The sequence below is a fragment of the Nilaparvata lugens genome, chromosome 14 (assembly GCF_014356525.2).
Source record: "Nilaparvata lugens isolate BPH chromosome 14, ASM1435652v1, whole genome shotgun sequence".
NCBI classification, from domain to species: Eukaryota; Metazoa; Arthropoda; class Insecta; order Hemiptera; family Delphacidae; genus Nilaparvata; species Nilaparvata lugens.
In genome coordinates this window covers 12,458,331-12,480,970 of record NC_052517.1, presented here as the reverse complement: position 1 = coordinate 12,480,970, position 22,640 = coordinate 12,458,331, and the positions used below count along the sequence as shown (strand labels likewise).

General features: G+C 34.9%; 1 protein-coding gene across 1 annotated transcript in view; it reads left to right on the top strand.

Annotated features, from left to right (window-relative positions):
• The window catches only part of LOC111060680, a gene marked incomplete at its 3' end in the record, with an annotated part of 29,426 nt that extends 7,158 nt beyond the window's left edge, over window positions 1-22,268 (top strand). The window contains 3 exon segments of the mRNA XM_039441174.1: window positions 6,009-6,173; window positions 14,898-15,051; window positions 22,076-22,268. Of these exon segments, the coding sequence (XP_039297108.1) occupies window positions 6,009-6,173; window positions 14,898-15,051; window positions 22,076-22,268 (512 nt within the window).
• Between the last annotated feature and the right edge of the window lie 372 nt (window positions 22,269-22,640).

Below are 22,640 nucleotides of genomic sequence, written 5' to 3'. Positions count from 1 at the left end.
TAGTATCTACGCGAATGTTCTAAAACCCTCAAGTTAAAATCACATCAATCTCTAACCGATTTCACTATGCAAATTGCTTGGGAGAAATTGCATGAGAAATAGATAGCTACATTCTATTTCAACGTGAGAGAGTGTTCTCTACTTCACAACCATTTTTTCCAAGGTGAAACAAGATTATGCACAAAACGTGCTAATGATCGAATTTGAGATGAATCAGAGCAGGGATGCATTCGTCCTTGTAAGGTCTCTGAACTGAAATTTTGAAACGTGTTAATGTTCAAGCTAGAGGAGAATTGGTGCATGATGATAACATCCAAGGTTGTCTTACTTGAAGCATGTATATGATTGTAATTAGTATATCCTTATCTATAAACGTTGCTACATTGTGCTGTGAGATCAGTGAAAACTGCAACAAAGAAATGACACACTTTGATATGTCAATTTTCAATGAACTTTCATTGGAGATATATCCCATTAGAGCATTACATAATGTTTTTCAGTTTGATTGGTTCTATGTTAAGAATTCAAGATTTGGTGAGGATGATTTAATCCATATCAATATAGATTCAGAAGACAACTTTGAATTCACTATTATTCTTCCAAAAGAATATTCAACTGTGCTGAAAACACACAACATAAAGAGTTTTAAAAGCAAAAGATGGGATTTGAATGTTACTGCTGGACGTGTATTCTTGAAAGAATGGTAGAATCTCCTCCTACTTGTCAAGTACATCTAGAATTCATGACAGTAAGAAGTTCGTTTCACTTAAATCTGGCAGAAATTCGTTTCACTTAAATCTGACAGTAGATTGCCTCTCTCTCTCTCACATCTCTCTCTCTGCTATAAATGATTATCAAATAGACTGTGACTAAATTTAATTGGGAATGACTCAATATAATTGGACATGACTATCTATAAATGAAATAGAGCATAACATAGAGAGAGAGAGAGAGTGAGAGGGTGTGTGAGAGAGAGAGCATCATCGTCATCATCTTCTTCTCCTTCTTCTTCTTATTCTTCTTCTTCTTCCTCCTCTCCTCCTTCTTCTTCTTCTCTTCTCCTTCTTCTTCTTCTTCTTCTTCCTCTTCTTCTGAAATAGAGAGAGAGGAAGGGATGGAGAGAGTTTCTTCTCCTTCTAAGGAGTGGCGGAGTGGGCAGGGGTGGTGCGGCAGGTGCGGGGGGAGGTGGGGGGGGGTACATAGGATGATCGTGTGGCGGGTGGAGAGGGGGAAAAGTCATAAAAAAGTGATCAAAACATAAAAATTCATTCTACTAATTTGCTTAAAGAAATTCAGGTCTTGTTTGAACAAATGATAGCCATAATATATAATTCATACAAGTTTTCTTATGTGTGTCACATAAGTTGTGTCTTCTGGATTTTTTTTTTTAAATTTGATTGCATTAACATAATATTCTTCTCTTCTCTCTTCCTCCCATCATCAACATCTTCTTTTTCTTCTGAACCAACAAAATACAAAATATTCATTATTAAATTGGAACATGTATTATCAAATCGTGGAGTAAAAATATTTCGTTAACGAATAGAATATGATTATCAATTTTTATTGATAATTTAAATGTTCAATTATTGGTTATCAATTATTATTATTAATTGTTGATTCTTATCAACATACGATCCTTATCGTATGCAATGGAATTATTTAAATGCGATTATTATGAAGAAACAGTATCATGATGGAAAAAAGAGCTTCAGTAGCCTAACAGCTGTGGTTGAAGTTCTACACTATTGTTATTGTACATAATAATATGAATGAGACAGTCACTTGATTTTGATAACTAAAGAAAAGAATAAGTCTTTGTCAATTTCACACAAACAAAAGTAGAGCGATAGTAAAAAACAAAAAATAAAACCTGAAAAAACAAATAAAATATAATTTCCTGAAGTACCTAAACATCTATACAGTAAATATATAACATAAAAAGAATAAATAAAAAAATGAATGAATAAATAAACCTCTGTCATCAGTCAAATTTTCAACAATTGAGTCTAAAACCAGTCAAATTCAGCATCAGTAGAGTGACAAATTAAGGCAAATTTAAATTCAGTACAATATTGTTTAAAATACTACAAGGAATTAATTTAATTAATTGATTTATTGAATTGATAAGGATCAATTAATAATAATCAAACATTTGCATCCTATGCAACCTATGACACTATCAAGTATAAGTTGCAGAGAATCGGCAGCACTGTTCAAGATTCTTTATTAGCCACAAATTTCACGAAATTTATAAACTCGTCATAAAACGAAGCAATACAGTGTTGCCTACATGATACATTAAACAGAATACATAGTTCACATACAGAACACAATACTAAATACATATAGTGAGGTCCACGTTATGATGACAGTATTTGATTAGCATTGATGTGACTATTCTTGTCTATTATTGAACAAAGCAGATAGCAATAGCCTGTGTCTTTCATACCTCTGCTTCATTGCCGGGTCGTTTTTCAACAATAGATAATTTATAATACTCTATTCAATACATAATATTCACTCCCAATTCCATGTTCATTACTTAGTGCTTGGGAAATATATTCTCTTGATAAATAAAATACTAGTAGTTCTGTGAACAGTAGACCTCACGCAGTATTCTCATCCACAAGTACCTGATTGAAACTATAGACCTTATGGAAATACAGCAATAGAATGGCTTCCCCACACATCTGTGTACTCACTTGTCAGCTGATTTATGAGTAGTAGTTCTGTGAACAGTAGACCTCCCGCTCAGTAAGTTACATTGACCTGTTATGTTTTCTCAAAGAATAATGTATAATTCATCAATCTAAAATGTCTAGAAAAAATGATAAATAAACATAGAGCTCTCTGTCCTATCGTACCGTGACGTGTCATCCCGGAGTGTGAGTGTGAGCGCTGTTATCAGGTCTGGCTGCAACTGTATACAACGTTGATGGAAAGATACATTCTATTTATTTATTTTTATTTTCATTCACTCAATCGTTCAGAATTACACAACTCACAAAAAAGTATCACAGGCTAAAACGCCCAAAACGGTTCTCATTCTAATTATTTATACAATAGTTTAATTTTCAAGATGTTCGATGTTTTTGAACGGGTAGTTTTATATTGAACTGTCTGCCAAGGTACCTAGAATAGAAGGTACTGGCCTCGCATAGTTCTGTGAACAGGAGACCTCACGCAGTATTCTCATCCACAAATACCTGATTGAAACTATAGACCTTATGGAATAACAGCAATAGACTGGCTTCTCCACACATCTGTGTAATCTCTTGTCAGCTGATTTCTATAGTCTGATTTTCACTCTAATATTGGCGTATGAAGGAAGCTCTTTTTACTTTCCTTGCCCTATTACCATAGGTGAGGAAAGTATTGCTTTCCGAAAAAAATTAAGGTACCCCAATTTCTAAATTTCTATACGTTTCAAGGTTCCCTGAGTCCGGAAAAGTGGTTTTTGGGTATTGGTCTGTATGTGTGTGTATGTGCGTCTGTGTACACGATATCTCATCTCCCAATTAACGGAATGACTTGAAATTTGGAACTTAAGGTCCTTACGATATAAGTATCCGACACGAACAATTTCGATCCGATGCAATTCAAAATGGCGGCTAAAATGGCGAAAATGTTGTCAAAAACAGGGTTTTTTGCAATTTTCTCAAAAACGGCTCCAACGATTTTGATCAAATTCATACCTGAAATAGTCATCGATAAGCTCTATCAACTGCCACAAGTCTCATATCTGTAAAAATTTCAGGAGCTTCGCCCCATCAATGCAGATAGATTCCCAATTTTCAGGCTTCAGATACAATCGAAACGAAAAAATTCAAGTGGAGTAGATTGAGCATGGAAATCTCTACAATTAATGTTCAGTAACATTTTCACCTAAAATTGAAAATAAGCTTTAAATTCGAGAAAATGTGATTATTCAATTGCAAATTATTGTTGATTCTATTAAATCATTCACTATGAAGAGATAGCAGACCTCATGTGTGTCTCCAGCGTTATTGCCCTGTCACCAGCTGACTCAAATCTTTAAATAGTAGACTTGGAATGCGCGGGAACACTATCGTCAGGTGATCAATTTTCATAACGGCAAGGAAAGATGTGTGAGTGCGCCACACCTGATTTTTTCCTTTTATATTATCCTTGAAATGCAAAATACCCGAAAACCTTGTTTATATGTCGACGCGCAATTGAAAAAGGAACAAACCTGTCAAATTTCATGTTAATCTATTACCGAGTTTTGCCGTGAATGCGCAACATATAAACATTTAAACATCAAGAGAAATGCCAAACCGTCGACTTGAATCTTGGACCTCACTTCGCTCGGTAAATTATTGATTATTTCAAACTGGAATGAATAAATCAGATATACCGATTCAAGCTATCCTTTATAGGAAACAGTTGCAGGGCAGAGAATTGGCAACGCTGTTCCCTTATCTTTCACTACTCTCATCATAACGTGGACCTCACTATAGCAATAACATTTGATCAACCAGAGACATATATTGCATGTTGAAATACCAACTAATAATACCAGTAGATTTGATTTCTGTCAGCTGATGTGTGAGGTTGCCTTTTGACATGTTCTGTATTGAAGTCGACAATTCACTAAAATAATGATTTCCTGAGATGGAATTGATTGATATCTAAGTGGGATCGAATTCCACTCATGTAACATGATTTTGCATTCCCTTGACGTGCTGAGAAGAATGAGCTGTGGTACGATAAGATCCCATCATTGTTTCAAAAGTTATGAGGGTTCGAAATTTTGATCCTTGATGTGTCAAGGATCCTTTGATAAGCGCTATGTTTTTTGATCCTTGATAAGCGCCTCCCCACTAGGAATTCCTGGAATTAAGTGAATCTAACGGGTGACTTTGATAGAACAAACCCTTGCATAAGATTATGATTCAAATAATATCGATTAAATTGCATAGTGAGACCTTAATCAATTGATAAATTATTAGAATTAAAATTTTTTAATTTGGCTTCTGGACATGGTTTTCTATTTTCGCTCGTATTCCTCCTCACCACTATACTCATTTTCAAGATTTCTTGAATCTTGTTCAAAATTAATTGAAAATAGACAAAATCGGTGAAGTTTGTCATGCGATTTGTATTTGGATTATTTTTTTAAAGGCTGTGTTAGTCTATTATTATGGACTTATGTTACATCTTTCTCTTAGAAATTGAATTTTCTACAAGTTCTTTAGAAAAATATGTACTGTTTATTGTACATTCAACATGGTAAATCTGCTTCAAACCTTGTAGGGACTCTTGTTTTTCGGATCAAAGTTTCGCGTACATATCTTGAAAATCACTGTAGCTACAGGTCTGGAAACAGTTTTATTCTATTTTTCAGTTCATTTTACATGGAGAACGCCTAATTGTACATCTAATTAACAGCCAACAAATACCCGTAGGGCTTCGTTTCAGCAGGGGAACTGAAGTTAGGACGAAATCTTTTACTATGTATAACTTGGTAACCAAGCATTTTCGGACCTATGTTGATTAGTACTTCTTTCTTATTTCGATGTGGGGAATCATGCCCTGACTTATGGGTACCTTTTTTCAGAACACTCTGTATAATACTCCAACTTGTATAGAATGAGAGTGATGGGTTTCCAGAATTTTCAAAAAACATTGAAAAATATCCCTTATTTGAAAATCTGTAGCTCCAAAACCAGGAATCGTAGAATCCTGCGCGACCTCTCAATTTATCCGGAATTTTATTGTCTTTCATTTTGTAGGGAAAGCTTTTTTCAAAATACTCGCTGCTTTCGAAATAGAACGGAAAAATTTTAAAATGTCCCAAAATTTGGGGATTTTAAGGTTCAAGTCGTCTCAGGAAATTTCCAGATTTGAACTCAATGCCCCAAAATATGCACTAATGCGACCAGAAAAATTCTTTGGGGGCTGTTTCCTGGAAAATGACCAATCGACTGGACTAATATTATATTGTCAATCACTTGTAAAATGATGGATAATTTGTTTTTCAGATTGTCTGATGGGGACAGTGATAATGAGGTAGAGATACATCGGACTTATGATTTTTCACAACTCTACTCGAAGTCAACTGGTAACCAAGGAGACACGTTGATCATTGGATCCAAGTCCGATTACGAGAGTGTCGAAAACGTTTTCCCAGGTTTTGATCATGGAAGGTAAGTGTGCAGTATTTGCTTTGAGCACTTGGGTGGAGGGGACTTCAAAAATGTCGGAATCGGCTGTGAACGAGTTTCTAATTCAATTCGTCAATTGGGCCAAAATTCAACATGTGGAAATTAGGGATGTTGCATTAAAAACGCAAAATGTCTAATATTTAAAACCTGATTCATGAAGATTGGAGGCATCCAATCCAAAAAAAATTGAATACTTCCATTCAGGATTATTGAATTATCTACAATTTCATCTGATTCAAAGTACCGTTAAACAATAAGAATCCTAGTATCTCTTTCAATTTGAAAACGTTCACTATATTGAGGTCCACGTCATAATGACAGTGGAGAAAGATAGGAAAAGAATCTGATGTGGCGCATTCACACAACTTTCCTTGCCGTTATGAAAATTTTTCACCTGACGCTAGTGTTCACGCGTATCTCAAGTCAGCTGGTGACAGAACAATAACGCTGGAGATACACGAAGTCTGCTATCTCTTCATAGTGAATGATTTAATATAATCAACAGTTTGCAATTGAAATAACATTTTTTTGAATTCGAGCTTATTTTCAATTTTGGGTGAAAATGTTACTGAACATTAATTGTATAGATTATCATGCTCAATATTTTCCACTTGGAATTTTCTGTTTAAATTGTAGCCTGATAATTGGGAATCTAAAATCAAAGTTTGCATAGATGGAGCGGAGCTCCTGGAATTTTCAGATATCGGACTTATGGCAGTTGATGGAGCTTATCAATTTCTTTTTTAAATATGAATTTTATCAAAATCGTTAGAGCCGTTTTTGAGAAAATCGCGAAAAACCCTGGTTTAACGACATTTTAGCCATTTCAGCAGCCATCTTGAATTGCATTTGATCGAAATTGTTACTATCGGATCCTTATAGTGTACGGACCTTATAAGTTCCAAATTTCAAGTCATTCCATTGATTGGGAGATGAGATATGTATCACACACTTCGTGTACATAGAAGCACATACACTCATACACACACACACACACACACACACACACCACACACACACACACACACACACATATATATATATATATATATATATATATATATATTATATATATATATATAAAGTGGGTTTTGGGTATTGGTCTGTATATACAGGGTGTTTCAGAAGTAGTGTCGAGAATTCTAGGGTATTGTACCTGGATGCTAGGAGACTACAAATGTCATATTTGAAGTGTCCAAAACTCAGCGGTTATCCTTATAGCTGCCATTTTGTTTTTTTCACTTAAAAATTTTTATCTCAAGAACGAAATGTTGTATTGATCTGAAATTTGACATGAATATTTATGCTATAAAGACTCAACTATAAAAAATAAAAAAAAATTTTTTCGTTGAAATTTTTCAAAATGGCGGCCATTTTAAATTTTTGATGGCGAATATCTCGAAAACCGTCCATTTTACAGAAAATTTACAAGAGACAAAAAAGTTAGCAAATTTTTTCACGATTCCAATGATACCTAATTCATTAAGATTGGTCGAAGAATAACAGAGAAATTAATTTTTTTCGTACTGCATGCATGACCACTTTTCACCATTTAAAGATCAATATTAATTTTTTAATTCCAGATGTATTTAAGATGAAGCTTTGATACTCGGTATGGCTCCATATGGGCAAACAGATGATTTTACAATGGTTTTCAGATAATAATGTTTGTCTTGTAAAAGTATTGTTGTTTCATTAAAAGTAAAGAACCAGATGTAGTGCTTCCTATTTCTTAGTCTCACGTTTCCTAGGTCTTATTTCTATCTTAAATTTCCAGTTTCAATATTTTCTTACGTTGCTTCTACACAAATATTTAATTATTGTAATGGAATTTAGTTCGCTGGAGTACACCGATATTCACTTCATGTATGGAGCAGCTCTTGGCAATGCGACCGAAGCAAGAAGAATGTATGCAGCTGCATTTCCAAACTGCCGTCTCCCTTCCGACAAGGTGTTCACAAGAACTCACAATCGGCTGAGAGAAGTTGGTTCATTTGAACGGAACAGGGTAATTGCTGGTAGGCCTCGAGCAGTTCGAAATGTTGCTTTTGAAGAGGAAGTATTGCAGAAATTCGATTTCAATCCTAGAACGAGTACGAGAGCAGTTGCAAAGCAAATCAATTCAAGTGCTTCTTCTGTGTGGCGTGTACTAAACAAGGAAAGACTTCACCCCTTCCGCTTTCAAAAAGTTCACTCATTGGTTGAACGCGACTATGAGCCAAGAGTAAACTGTGCCCGTTGGTTTCTTCAGCAAGACATTATCCAACCAAATTTTCTAGAAAATGTGTTATTTACCGATGAGTCCAGCTTTACAAGAGAAGGAATCTTCAACTCTCGCAACAGTCACGTCTGGGCCTTAGACAATCCTCATGAGGTCAACGTGCGTGGTTATCAGCATAGATTTTCGCTGAATGTTTGGACGGGTATCTTAGGTAATCGCGTGATTGGACCATACATTCTTCCTAATCGTCTGAATTCTCCCATGTACATTACTTTTTTAAGAGACATACTACCAGAACTTTTGGAAGATGTGCCTTTTGCAAACAGATATAATATTTGGTTTCAACATGATGGTGCCCCTGCTCATTTCGGAAATGTTGTTACGGACTTTCTGAACATGACCTATCGTCAGCGGTGGATTGGGCGGGGTGGACCAGTACCGTGGCCCGCACGTTCACCTGACCTCAACCCTTTAGATTTTTTTTTCTGGGGCCATATGAAAGACCTTGTTAACAGCACGCCAGTAGAAAACGAAGAAGACCTTGTGGCAAGAGTGGTTGCTGCAGGAGGTGCCATTCAAGATGATGAAAATGCTTTTATAGCAGTTCGACGGTCCATGATTGAAAGGTGCAGACTGTGTAATCAAGTTGAAGGACAGCATTTTGAGCAATTGCTGCATTAGTATCAGTGAACCGATTTGAGTGAAATTAATATTTTTCAATGTAAAATAAAATTTGGAGGAAAGTTATTCTTGTATATTTCTGTAATAAGAACGGTTTTCATGAAATTATAAAAAAAATTGATATTGATCTTTAAATGGTGAAAAGTGGTCATGCATGCAGTACGAAAAAAATTAATTCCTCTGTTATTCTTCGACCAATCTTGATACATTAGGTATCATTGGAATCGTGAAAAAATTTGCTAACTTTTTTGTCTCTTGTAAATTTTCTGTAAAATGGACGGTTTTCGAGATATTCGCCATCAAAAATTTAAAATGGCCGCCATTTTGAAAAATTTCAACGAAAATTTTTTTTTTATTTTTTATAGTTGAGTCTTTATAGCATAAATATTCATGCCAAATTTCAGATCAATACAACATTTCGTTCTTGAGATAAAAATTTTTAAGTGAAAAAAACAAAATGGCAGCTATAAGGATAACCGCTGAGTTTTGGACACTTCAAATATGACATTTGTAGTCTCCTAGCATCCAGGTACAATACCCTAGAATTCTCGACACTACTTCTGAAACACCCTGTATATAATATATAATATTAATATATATATATATATAATATATAATATTAATATATATATATATATATATATATATATTATTTGGACTCAGGGGACCTTGAAACGTATAGAGATTCGGAAATTGGGATACCTTAATTTTTTTTCGGAAAGCAATACTTTTCTCACCTATGGTAATAGGGCAAGGAAAGTAAAAATGAACAGTAAGACAAGTTCGGCTGTAAAATCTATTATTTTTATCCTAGTTATTCGGCAGGTTTGGAATTCCGCTGATTATGATAACTGGTAATAATCTGTTTGGCTCCCAAGAAGTGATACAGTTCGCAAAGGAGTGGGATTTCAAAATTATTACAATAAGTCCTCGTTATTCTCAGTCCAACGGCTTAGCTGAAAAGGGGGTGGACATATCAAAGAGATAAGAGATAAGAGAGTGTGCTGAAAGCAAAACCGATTTAAACTTGAGTTTGCTTAACTACCGAAATAGTTGTGTTGCGGGTCTAAATTATTCTCCTGCTCAGTTAATGTTTGGTCGAATGATAAGAACGAAGTTCCCATATCCTCAAGATAGTTTGAGACTTCATCAGCTTCCTCGGATAGAAATAGCAGTGCAAATGAAGCACCATGAATTTCAACAGAAAGCAACATAAGATAAAGCAGTCACGGAAACGTGTTTCTTATTTCAAAGAAAATCAGCCCATTTATGTCCAAGATTGGAGAACAAAATTATGGAAACCTGGAGTAGTTATTAATGAAGCTGATGCCCCACTTTCCTATTTGGTGATTGGACTTTACCACTCAGCGGAAGAATATTGAAAACAAAATGAGAGGTTTTTAAGAAGAAGATGATAACTGGTTGATAATATCAATTATCGGAGTTGTTGAATCAGTTTAGCTTGTTATCTACGTAAATAAAGATGGTTGTATGAAATGGCTAAAGCTGTGTTTACACCGGAGTTAATAACACAAGTTTTTTAACATTTTTGTTTTAAACTGATGTCAATAACAAAAGTCAATAACATCATGTTGAGTTGCTTTTACACCGGAGTTGATAACATGAGTTATCAATAAAAAGTTGTCAACTTGACTGAATCGACAAAAAATTATCTTGAAAAAGATGATAACATACTCGTGTTTTTAACAGAAAATTCCTTGTTATCAACAAGATTTATCTTTTCCATGTGTTATGTTAATACCAAAAGCCTCTTTTATCACATTAACTTTTGTTAATAACAGGTTACTTCCTGTTATCTTCACCGCAACCCCCTCGCCCAGCATCCCTACCCTACAACTACAGCTGTTCCCTAATAACTACAGCAGCAGACAAAACACGTGAAAAAGCTATTGACTTTTGTTGATAACAAGACTAGCAGCCAAAACAAAATGTTATTAAATTAAATATGTTGTTGAAAACTCCGTTGTAAAAGCGTTATAATTTATTTACATTAGATCAGATGAAGATCATTATGTTAATGATCATACACATGTTTTAATTTTCAGTATTTTGAAGACAATTTTTGCTTTTTATTCCGGCTGTTTTATCATATGAATACTCTCATTGGAAAAAATCATATGGAAGTCAATTCTATTGATAACAAGATCTTGTCAATAACAAGGAATTTCCTGTTAGAAACATGTGTTATAAACTTTTGTCAAGAAACATTTTTGACAATTCAGTCAAGTTGATAACGTTTTGTTAATAAATTGTGTTATTAACTCTGGTGTAAAAGCAGCTTAAGAATTTATCTAGATATTTAAACAGCAAGAAAGAGATAGCGCTATCCCCTTTGTTTAATGATAAACATGAATAGCAATACCATTGCTAATCAAATACTGCCATTATAACGTGGACCTCACTATAGTTATATCTCTTTGAAGTTATTGGGAACGTTTATTCGAGATTCACCTTCCTAAAGCTGCGTTAACACCGGAGTTAATAACACGAGTTATAAACAAAAAGTTATTGACTTGACTGAATCAACAAAGATTCCTCTTGACAAAAGTTAATAACTCATGTTTCTAACAGAAAATTCCTTGTTATCAACAAAATCATGTGTATGGGTCTGCCATTTGAATCAACCGCGCTCACCCACGGCCATCTAGCATGCCACTGCCATCAGCCGCTCTGAGATCGCCTAGTTCAATATGTAGATGGCACTGTTCTCTCTCTGGCTTTCAGCTTTGCTCCCCAGTCCCCACTACTTGTAACCGCCTTTTCAGGAAGCTTGCTGTTCCGACGCTACATGGTTGTTTCTCTTTTGAAAGAAGTTATGAATGTATTACCCCTTCGCTTGTTTGAATTTAAACTACTACCGCGACTAGTTAGGAAAAGTTATTGTGAGAGTACTCGGCTAAATATCTAGATTTGGATCTTCTTTGTGTAACCTCTTCGCTGCGACATGGGCCAATGTATTCATCATCGCTAGTGCAAGTGAGTCCTGATTATGATATATGCACGTCCTGATCCTGATTATGAACGTGCTACCGCCTACCAGAATGAGGAGAACGCTCTTACAGTCCACTGTGAACCCACCATACCCGAACGAGACGCTTTTAAAGGTAACAATTTTATTTTCTCAGCTACTAAGTCATGTGTTTAGAAGCCCACCTCATTGGCTCTAACATAGTGTTATCAATATAATTTACTCCCATATGATACCATTTAACGAGACTATTCATGTGATATAACGGCCAGAATAAAAAGCAAAAAATTGTCTTCAAACTCGAATTGAAACATGTGTGTGATCATCAAAATAATGATCTTCATCTTATCTAATGTAAATAAATTATAATGCTTTTACACAAGAGTTTAAAACAAAAGTTTTCAACATAGGTTAATAAAATTTTATTTTGGCTGCTAATTTGTTATCAACTAAAGTTTATAACTTTGTCACATGTTTTGTCTGCAGCTGTAGTTATTAGGGAACAGCTGTAGTTGTAGGATAGGGATGCTGGGCGAGGGGGTTGCGGGGAAGATAGTAGCCTGTTATTAACAAAAGTTACCGACTCTCGATGGATAACATAAATCTTGTTAATAACAAGGAATTTTCTGTTGAAAACACGAGTTATCAACTTTTTTCAAGAGAATTTTTTGTCGATTCAGTCAAGTTGACAACTTTTTATTAATAACTCATGTTATCAACTCCGGTGTAAACGCAACTCAACATGATGTTATCAACTTTTGTAATTAACATCAGTTGATAACAGAAATGTTAAAAACTTGTGTTATCAACTCCGGTGTAAACGCAGCTTAACACACCAATCATTGAAGTTGCATAATTCTAATTGGGTTCATTCTATTTCTTAGTTGATTCTTCATATTTGGTCATTCAAGTATCCTCGAGAAGCTACCAATTATTCTAAAAATAAAAAATCCAAACTGGAATGTTAAATCTTCCCGATTCTCCACCAGTATCATCTTTCCAGTGTGTTGAACATGTGTGTACACATATTTCATCATACATTGTCGTGTCATCACAGCGGAAGGCTTCGTGGTGTGAAAAAAATTATTGAGTTTAAACACTGATTGTACGAATATATTTCTGGAGCAGATGACAAAAGATTTAGGGCACGAAAAAAGCTCTGAAAATAAAACCTTGACAATCAATGATTGTGAAAGTTTTTTCTTCCATAGTAGGATATTTATGTGTCCATCACCAAATCTTCAAGGCAGCTAGGCAGCTCCTCAGACTTAAGTTACAAGTTTGTTGTTTTGTTGTTTTTTTTCTTTACTGCTCCAATTGAGGATCTTCTTGTATCGTTATAATTTTTTTGTCATACTCACTCAATTGCAGCTGTTTTCCATGCATTAAATCAAACCGGTAAACAGCTGTTTGCAGATCAAGAGAACATGTGATTTTCATTACAGCATACTATACTGTAAAGAGATTATTATGTTCTCTTTACAGTCAAGTATGTTAGGACTCTACTGCGTCCTTATAACATATGAGTAATTAATATACTAACTCAAATAGTGAAAGAACTCATTTAAGGAGTTTCAAGTTATAAGAACTCATCTGAGATCTTATAATTAAGGCCTTTATTATTTTATTTGAGCTCGAAGGGTCTGTCTGTTATGAACTAAGCACTATGGGCTAGGTAATGTTTATAGAATGCAGTAGCTCGAGCAGCAGCAGTTTATGGTTTCTGTTTCTCAGCAATATTATTCTTTCTCAGATAAGTATGACAAAAAATATTGTACGTCACTTGTACGGTAATGTATTTACTGCATTTGTATGATAATTCTGCCCTCGACAACGTTTCGGGCAGAAACAATCATACTTATGTGGTAAATTATTGTTACCGGACTTGTTACGTAAAATACTATTAATTCTCCAGTGGCTCATTTATTGTTATTGGTTGTTTGTTTATTTTAGAAGCTGTTGTCAAACAGCTGTTTCTTGTTCGAAACCTCTCGCTGATGACACAACATGCATGATGAGCATGTGTGTACGCATTTGTCCTGTCGTTAGAGGGCAACCTGATGAAACATGGAGGACACATGTCTAATGAATTTATTCTTAATTTTGAAGTGAACTCACAAACTTTGCACATATCTTTTTCTGACATTCATCACTTTTCCACTCCTATTTACCCTCCATTCTTTACTATTAAGGGAAACCATGATAGGCTAGATATTTTTCCTCCTCCCTTTCTTTTCAGCACACCACACCATGTAGCCTGTTTTTTGTATTTTTATTAGAAATTTCCATTCCGATTGTGTTGTCTTACATTTTGATTTCTTCTGTGTATCTTTTGTTGAATTGAATGGAATTGTTCATCATTATTGACCGAGCGAAGTGAGGTCTAACATTCAAGTCGATGGTTTGGCATTTCTCTCATTTTTCTCATTTAATGTTTATATTTTGCGCATTTACGGCGAAACGTGGTAATAGATTTTCATGAAATTTGACAGATATGTTCCTTTTTCAATTGCGCATTGACTTATATACAAGGTTTTTGGAAATTTTGCATTCCAAGGATAAAATAAAAGGAAAAAGCCTCCTTCATACGCCAATATTAGAGTAAAAATCAGACTTTAGAATTATTCATCATAAATCAGCTGACAAGTGATTACACAGATGTGTGGAGAAGCCAGTCTATTGCTGTATTTCAATGAGGTCTATAGTTTCAATCAGGTACTTGTGGGTGAGAATACTGCGTGAGGTCTACTGTTCACAGAACTACTAGTTATTATATGTGCAGTAATGCCTACTAACATTAATTGCTATTTCACAGTTGTGCTCCAATGAAAAGCGTGGACTATGATGCCAACAAGTATGGAACCAAAATATACAAGCTCGCAGCAAACTCAAATTATCTCCAAGAAGTGAAGGCAACTGATTATTTCAGCCATTCTAGTATGCAGGCTCTCAATTGTGAAGTGAAAAAGGTGAATGTTGGAATGTTTTTCGAATTTTTGGTCATTGATTATTCGCCTATATAGTAAGATTAGCCGTCAGGCTCACTTCGCTCGCCATATCAGTCCAGCTGGATATATCCAACTGCATTGTCGGATGGATATATCGACTGGATATATCCAAATCCAACTGGATCGTCCAGAAATGGGATCAGCGGGCTAGCTTCGCTCGCCTGCATTTTCATTCGAGCATGCTTCATTCCATCAGAAAGTCAACTGAGAAAATGCAGAAAAGCTGAGAAAACGCTGATTTTGGGCGGATCTTCGATGAAATATTAAAGTCACCTCATCACAACATTTTTAGACCCTACCTAAACCTCTGTCTAAAAATTTGGACATTCTCTGTCTTTACTTGATGAAAGAACTGAGAAAAGGCAAAAAACCCTAATTTTGGGCGTATCTTTGGCGTCATTTCAAATTCCTTCCAACACAACATTATTACACCCTAGCTTGGCTTCTGTACTAGATTTGAACAATTCCTGTTCATTTGTTCTCGATAAATCTGAGAAAAAGCAAAAAAAACGCTGGAAAAACGCTAATTTTGAGCGCATCTTTGGCGTTATTTCAAATTCCTCCTAACACAACATTATTACACCCTAGCTGAGCTTTTGTACTAAATTTGAACATTTTCTGTTCATTTGTTCTCAATAAAGCTGAGAAAAAGCGAGAAAAAAAACGCTGGAAAAATGCTAATTATGGGCGCATCTTTGGCGTTATATAAAATTTCATTTTTTCATTTTCATCTACTTTCAAATACAGTGTAAATGATGGGACAGTAATAGGGAATGATGAAAAGCAGTCATTAGGCCCTGAAATTGATCAGTTGTGAACTGAAAACTCTGACACCAGACCTGAGCCAGTCAGGTCACTCGATATTTTATATTATTACATTATTATGAGGAATGATAGTGGAAATGATAAGACAACAGTATTGCGAATTTCATCTATAGAAGATAGACAACAGTATTGCCGAAATTCATCTATAGAAGCTGTGATTCAACTCAATCTGGTGATGTAATACTGATTGTTGATTTTTTAAAATAATAATCAAATATAATCCATAAATTCGAAATGTAGCAGAAGACCGTCGAGCAGCGCAGTGTGACTATAGTGATGTCCGAGTTATGATGGAAGCGTTTGATTAGCAATTATTGTATTGCTATCCTTGTATATGGCTGTGCAAAGGCTAAAAATAAACTTTCTACTGGTGATATTTTACAAAGATTTCGATTCGTATATCATCAAGCTATTAAAATGAAAAAGTTTTCTTAGGAAAAAAATTTTTATCCGATCATTACTTTTTGAGATATGAGCGCCTAAAGTTTGAATTTTTGGGACAGAACATTTCAAATTCGGTAAGAGATAAATGTATGAGATTCAGAGGATTGATTCTTTATAGTAATGTTGAACTAGTAGAACAAAAATTTGCTGAAAATATAAATTATTGATAAAGTTATTTAATTTACCAAAAACGACCAAAAATAACTCAACAAAAAGTTATTTTCCGTAATTTTTAGTGAATTGAATAATTTTATCAAAAATTTATATTTTCAAAAAATTTTTGTTTTACTAGATCAACAATACCATAAAGAATAAATCCTTTATAAATCTCATAGATTTATCTCTTACCGAATTTGAAATGTTCTGTCCCAAAAATTCAAACTTCAGGCGCTCATATTTCAAAAAGTAATGACCGGAAAAAACTTTTACCTGAGAAAACTTTTCATTTTGATAGCTTGATGATATACAAATCGAAAAACTTTGAAAAATATCACCAGTAGAAAAATTATTTTTAGCCTTTGAACAGCCCTTATCAACAAAGCGGATAGCGCTATCTCTTTCTCGCTTTGCTCTGTTGCCAGATCGTTTGTTAACAATTGTCATGGTAAGATTCGCCCAACAGCTTTGATGAGCAACTTTCTATAAAAATGAGCTGAAAATTACAACTACCCACCTTTATTGGCTGTTGAAATAACAACAAAATCTATGATATATTCATTTATTAAGATCCAGATTCACAAAAAGTTGTAAATGGTTTTCGAATAACCTAAAATGGCATAATGTCGAATGTTTGTTTACAATAAGGGTTAGTTTCTAAATAAATGCAAACTGAGCTGGCTACCTTATCAGTCAGCTGATAACCGGCGTGTCTGCATCTGATTGTTGACTGCTTGCTCCGATTTTCAATTTTATTATATTGTTTATTGTACACTCTGACCTGCTGGAAAATCTGCTCATCGTTCCCCTATATTTGTTTTGCATGTTTTCTCGTTTATATTTGTAAAATTATTTATTTATTCTATATGGCACACCTGAGCACATTTCTTCATTTGTAGCCATAATTGGTAGATTTGTTTTTTTCTGACCAGTGATTGGTCATTAACTGGTCATGTGACCTTTTCTTCCCGAAGCCTTGCTTTTCAATTTCTGAGAAGAAGGAGGAGAAAGAGAGAGATTAACTGAGCACGCTAATGGAGAGTCGTTTGTAACATTACTCCTATTTGTTATTTTTTGTCGTTTTAAATGTTTCATTGTTAAATTTATGTAAGAGCTCTAAATTCAATTAATATAGAGTTCCAGTAACATTAGAATTCAATTTCATTACCAAGTCTCAGTTGACAAGGGTACTTTTCAAAACAGGAGTTAACCCTCAGAAAAGTGCCATCACCGACAGAAGACTGGTATTAAACACCACACAATGTAGAATTAAAAATTAATTGACTAGATATTCAATCTTGATCATGAAATAATTGAAAAATTTAATTTCTTGCTCAATAAATTGATTATTCTAGACGAGAATGGACGTACAGTTAATATTACATCAATGAACCTGTATCAGCTACTGTCTATAGAAGGCATTAACAAGAGAGAGGGTCAGCAACGTTGTTCTCTTATCTTCCTCCACTGCCATTATAACCTGGACCTCACTTTATTAGGATCAAAACTTCTAGGGCCGGTTTCCGAGCTCGGGATTCAGCTAAGTTCTAGACTTTGAACAGCTGGAGTCAGAAAATTGGTTTTCCAAAACGGGGCGTAGTCGCAGTCATTGTAATAGTCACGTTTGAATCAAATTTCAAAAAAAAAAAAAAAAAATAGAAAATTGAACACGAAATGAAATAAAGAGAAATTAGTGAAAGCTTCAGCTATTTTGAATTATTAAGGAATATCTAATTTCGTCGAGGAAAAACGTTTCCAGTTATAAAAATCTGGTGTGGTACACTCACACAACTTTCCTTGCTCATTGAACTATAAGCCTCATTATCAAACGAGAATAATTTAGGGGAATAACTCAATGACGATTGACGGCAACATTTGCAACTACGACTACGACAGACTACTGTATATGTGTATATACAATTGTTTTCAGAGTACTTTTTCCTTTATGTAAATTGTGAAATTCGATGATTTTTTTTGAAATTCGTCAAAACAGCTGTTCTACAGATGAAATATCTTGACTATGACTGTGTTCTTTTTATAAACTGCTCTACCTACCCACGGTATATGGAAGAAGAAAAAGTAAAAACAGTGTACCAACCTACCTCATGCACGAGAAGGAGGTTACAAAGTCCATTTCTCAAGGATTGGGTGGACCCCTCATTAGTACCCCAGGAAAAAGACTCATGTCAGTTGATAGAGCTAATAAATAACTATACAGGGTATGGATTTCAAAAAATTCGTTAGAGCCGTTTTTGAGAAAATCGTGAAAAAAATGGTTTTTTAGTAACTGTCATTTTTCTCAAGAATATTCTGGAGCTCCTGCAATTTTCTCATGAATAAGACTCATGTCAGTTGATAGGGCTTATAAATAGCTATCCATGGTATAAATTTGAAGAAAATCGTTGGAGCCGTTTTCGAGAAAACCGTGAAAAACATCGCTTTTTAGTCATCATCCGCCATTTTTCTCAAGAATATTACGGAGCTCCTGAAATTTTCCCAGGAATGAGACTCGTGCCAGTTGATAGGGCTTATGAATAGCTATCCATGGTATAAATTTGAAGAAAATCGTTGGAGCCGTTTTCGAGAAAAACGTGAAAAACATGGTTGTTTAGTAATTATCCGCCATTTTTCTCAAGAATATTACGGTGCTCCTGAAATTTTCCCTGAGATGAGACTTATGCCAGTTGATAGGGCTTATAATAGCTATCCATGGTATGAATTTGAAGAAAATTGTTAGAGCCATTTTCGAGAAAAACGTGAAAAACATGGTTGTTTAGTAATTATCCGCCATTTTTTCCGCCATCTTGAATTGAATTTTATTGAATTTCTTATTGTCGGGTCCTCAGGGTATAAGGACCTTAAGTTTAAAATTTCAAGTCAATCGGTTAATTAGGAATGGAGTTATCGTGTTCACAGACATACACACATACACACACACACACACACATACACACACACAGACCAATACCCAAAAATCATGTTTTTGGACTCAGGGGACCTTGAAACGTATCGAAAACTTGAAATTGGGGTACCTTAATTTTTTTTGGAAAGCAATACTTTCCTTACCTATGGTAGTAGGGCAAGGAAAGTAAAAATGAGAAAATAAAAACTACGACTACTGTTATAAAAGCTGCAACTACGCCCCGTTTTGGAAAACCAATTTTCTGACTCCAGCTGTTTAAAGTCTAGGACTTTTACGAACTGGCCCGTAATAGTGATGTCCTTATTATGAAGGCAGTATTTGATAAAAATTAGTGTTGCTATAAATATTTGTCTATAATTAAGTAACGCAGATAGATCCAGAAATTTAATGATTTGAGTGTGAAAGTAGTAGATCCTGTTCTACCTCTGCAACTTTGCCAGATCGTATTCCAATTATATATTTATATAATTATAATTAATTGGGAGAACATTTTTCCCTGAATGAATTAAAAAATGTACTATTCAAGTAATTGAAATTATATTTTCTTGAGGAATTTCAAAGAACAATGAACATGCAATATCACATCAGGTAGACTATACCGGTATTACCTATCCTATAGAAGGCAGGGGCAAGGCAGACAATAGGCAACACTGTTCTCTTATAATTTACCACTGCCATTATAATGTAGAGAACTAGTTTCTTATAGCCGCAGCAGTCTTAATGATGTATTATGGAATCGGAAAAAATTCATTGGCAAATATTCCCGGACAGAATCTGTATCTCACTCCTTCTTATCACTCTTCTCCAGCTCCTCCATCTTTCTTTCTTCTTCCTCCTCCTCATCCTTCTTCTACCTCCTTCTCCATAATTATCCTCCTCTTCTTCTTCCCCTCGTTCTTCTCCCCCTCCTCCTCATCCTTCTCCTACGCCAGTGGTTCTCAAAGTGTGGGGTGCCACCCTCCCCCCCACTGTATTAAGAAACTCTCTCCCTCCCCCATGTAATATGCATCCCCTGGGCACCCTTGAAAATAATAATCATCCGTTGTAGAAGAATGGTGTGAATTTGAATACAGTCGCTTCACATTGATTTGAAAGGTTAGTGTGAGGAATTGAAAAATAAGTTGGTTGAGACCCTCTACTTGACCCTTAATTTGAAATGAAAACTAATAATTGCCAATATTATCAATAAACTAATTAATCAATCTCCAAATAGAAATGTTATATTGTTTAAATTTCACCAGATGATATCAAGTAGAAAAATTGAACTCAACTTCCTATGCATTACTGTATCAACTCAAAATAAGTTGATATTTTCCTTAAAAAAATAATTTAGCCTTAAAAATCGATTTGATGAATGGTAAGGTGGGAAGGAATACCATAGTAATCTATTAATTCATCAAATGAATATTGATTGTTTATAGTTCACTTCTAATAGATAATTCCCCTAGAGTAGAAACATAAGAGCTGTTTTCCCACAAAACAGCTTTTTTGAGTTACTACAGTAATTATCTGATGTTGCGCCAAGCTATTGCTAGGAAAGAAATCTTGCTGTTGGAATCCATAGGGAAATTATAGTTTGGAGTTTCTATTGTTGGTAACACTGATCACGCGGACTCGCGTGCGTGAGCATTAACTTGTTACTGTGATAGTGTAGAACTGTACAGCGCGTGCGCAATGATGTCATTGATGACGTCATTATACTAAGAATATTTCGACCAGTGCGCATGACTACTATTTCTATTTCGGCCTTCTGCGCATGCCCGGTGACGTCAAAATGACGTAGCATACTAAGACTATTTCGTACTAAGAATATTTTGGTTCACCGCAATGAATCCTCAGGGGGGATGCAAAGCTTAGTTGAAAAATTATTAAATTTACTTCCAAAATAATTACGATGAGCATCTTTCTTCTTTCATTCTTCTATTGTCTATTGATTGATACAATAAGTACATCATCAAAATTATAGGGAGAGAAAAAAAGGACTTTGCCTAAGCCCCCCATCACTCTTCCACATACCGGTGAAAGCATTTTCCGAATGATTGATAAATTTTCGAAGGACAATGTCATGTATTGGCGCAAATATGTAGGAATTTGCACAGATGGAGCTCGAGCATTATCAGAGCTGACACCTCATTTCAATAAACTATGTACGGGAGAAACGAGCTCATCATCCACACTGAAGCTCTTTTTATTGTTAATTGCAACAAAAATGACAACTATGTACGATAGTACCTGAATAAATAATAATGATTTTTATAGAGTTTGTTGTTTTATTATGATTGAAACTATTGCCCCATTGGGTTATGTATAGAATGTGCTGAACTCAACTAAATAAATATTGAGTGTTAAATATGTAGGTTTATATGTACCTATTCGTATATGTACAACATGTATAGTAGTCTACACTAATAAATTTAGGGGGCCCGGCTTACAGCTGTATTATGCAGGAAGGGCTCGGAGTAAAAAGTTTGAGAACCACTCTCCTACACAACCTCCTCCTCCTCCTCCTTGGAGGTGAACAATGAGGTGGTGAATGGCAGGTTCTTGATTAAAACTCTAAAGCTTTTTCACTCGCTTTCACTAAGCTTTCTCTCAAAAATATTTCATCCAACTTATCCGCACTATCAGTTGTTACAGGATGAAACTAGAGAATCGAAACGTTATGTGAAAATTGTGAACTCATGGTCCAGCATCAATGACAATATTCGTGAAATAAAATACTACAGCGGAGTTTCAGTGTCGATTGGAGAATGTATCCAAGTTACGGAGATCAAATGTATGGCAGAATTATTGGGAGGACAAGGTCTTGTTCAGTTCAAATGCGACTTCGGTATGTTCATTGATTTATCCATTCAACTTACAATAGTAAAAATATTTTTTCACAGAAAAAAAACAGTAGGAGAACAGGAACGAGCAAGTTTATTCAATTTTTCAAAATCAAATCGGATCACATTTATTCACCAAAAGTTCCAATACAAATAGACAGAAAGAAACATTTTGAAAGTATTTTTCATTGAAGTTTCTGGCTCATAGCTGCTATAATGAGGTCCACTATATAATGGCAGTGTTGATCAGCAATGCTATTGATATCTTTGTCTATCATTCAACGAAGTGAATAGCACTTTCTCTTTGCCACTTTGCCCTGTTGCCAGATCGTCTTTTACCAATGTAAAATTGATAATGAATTAACAAAATATTCTAT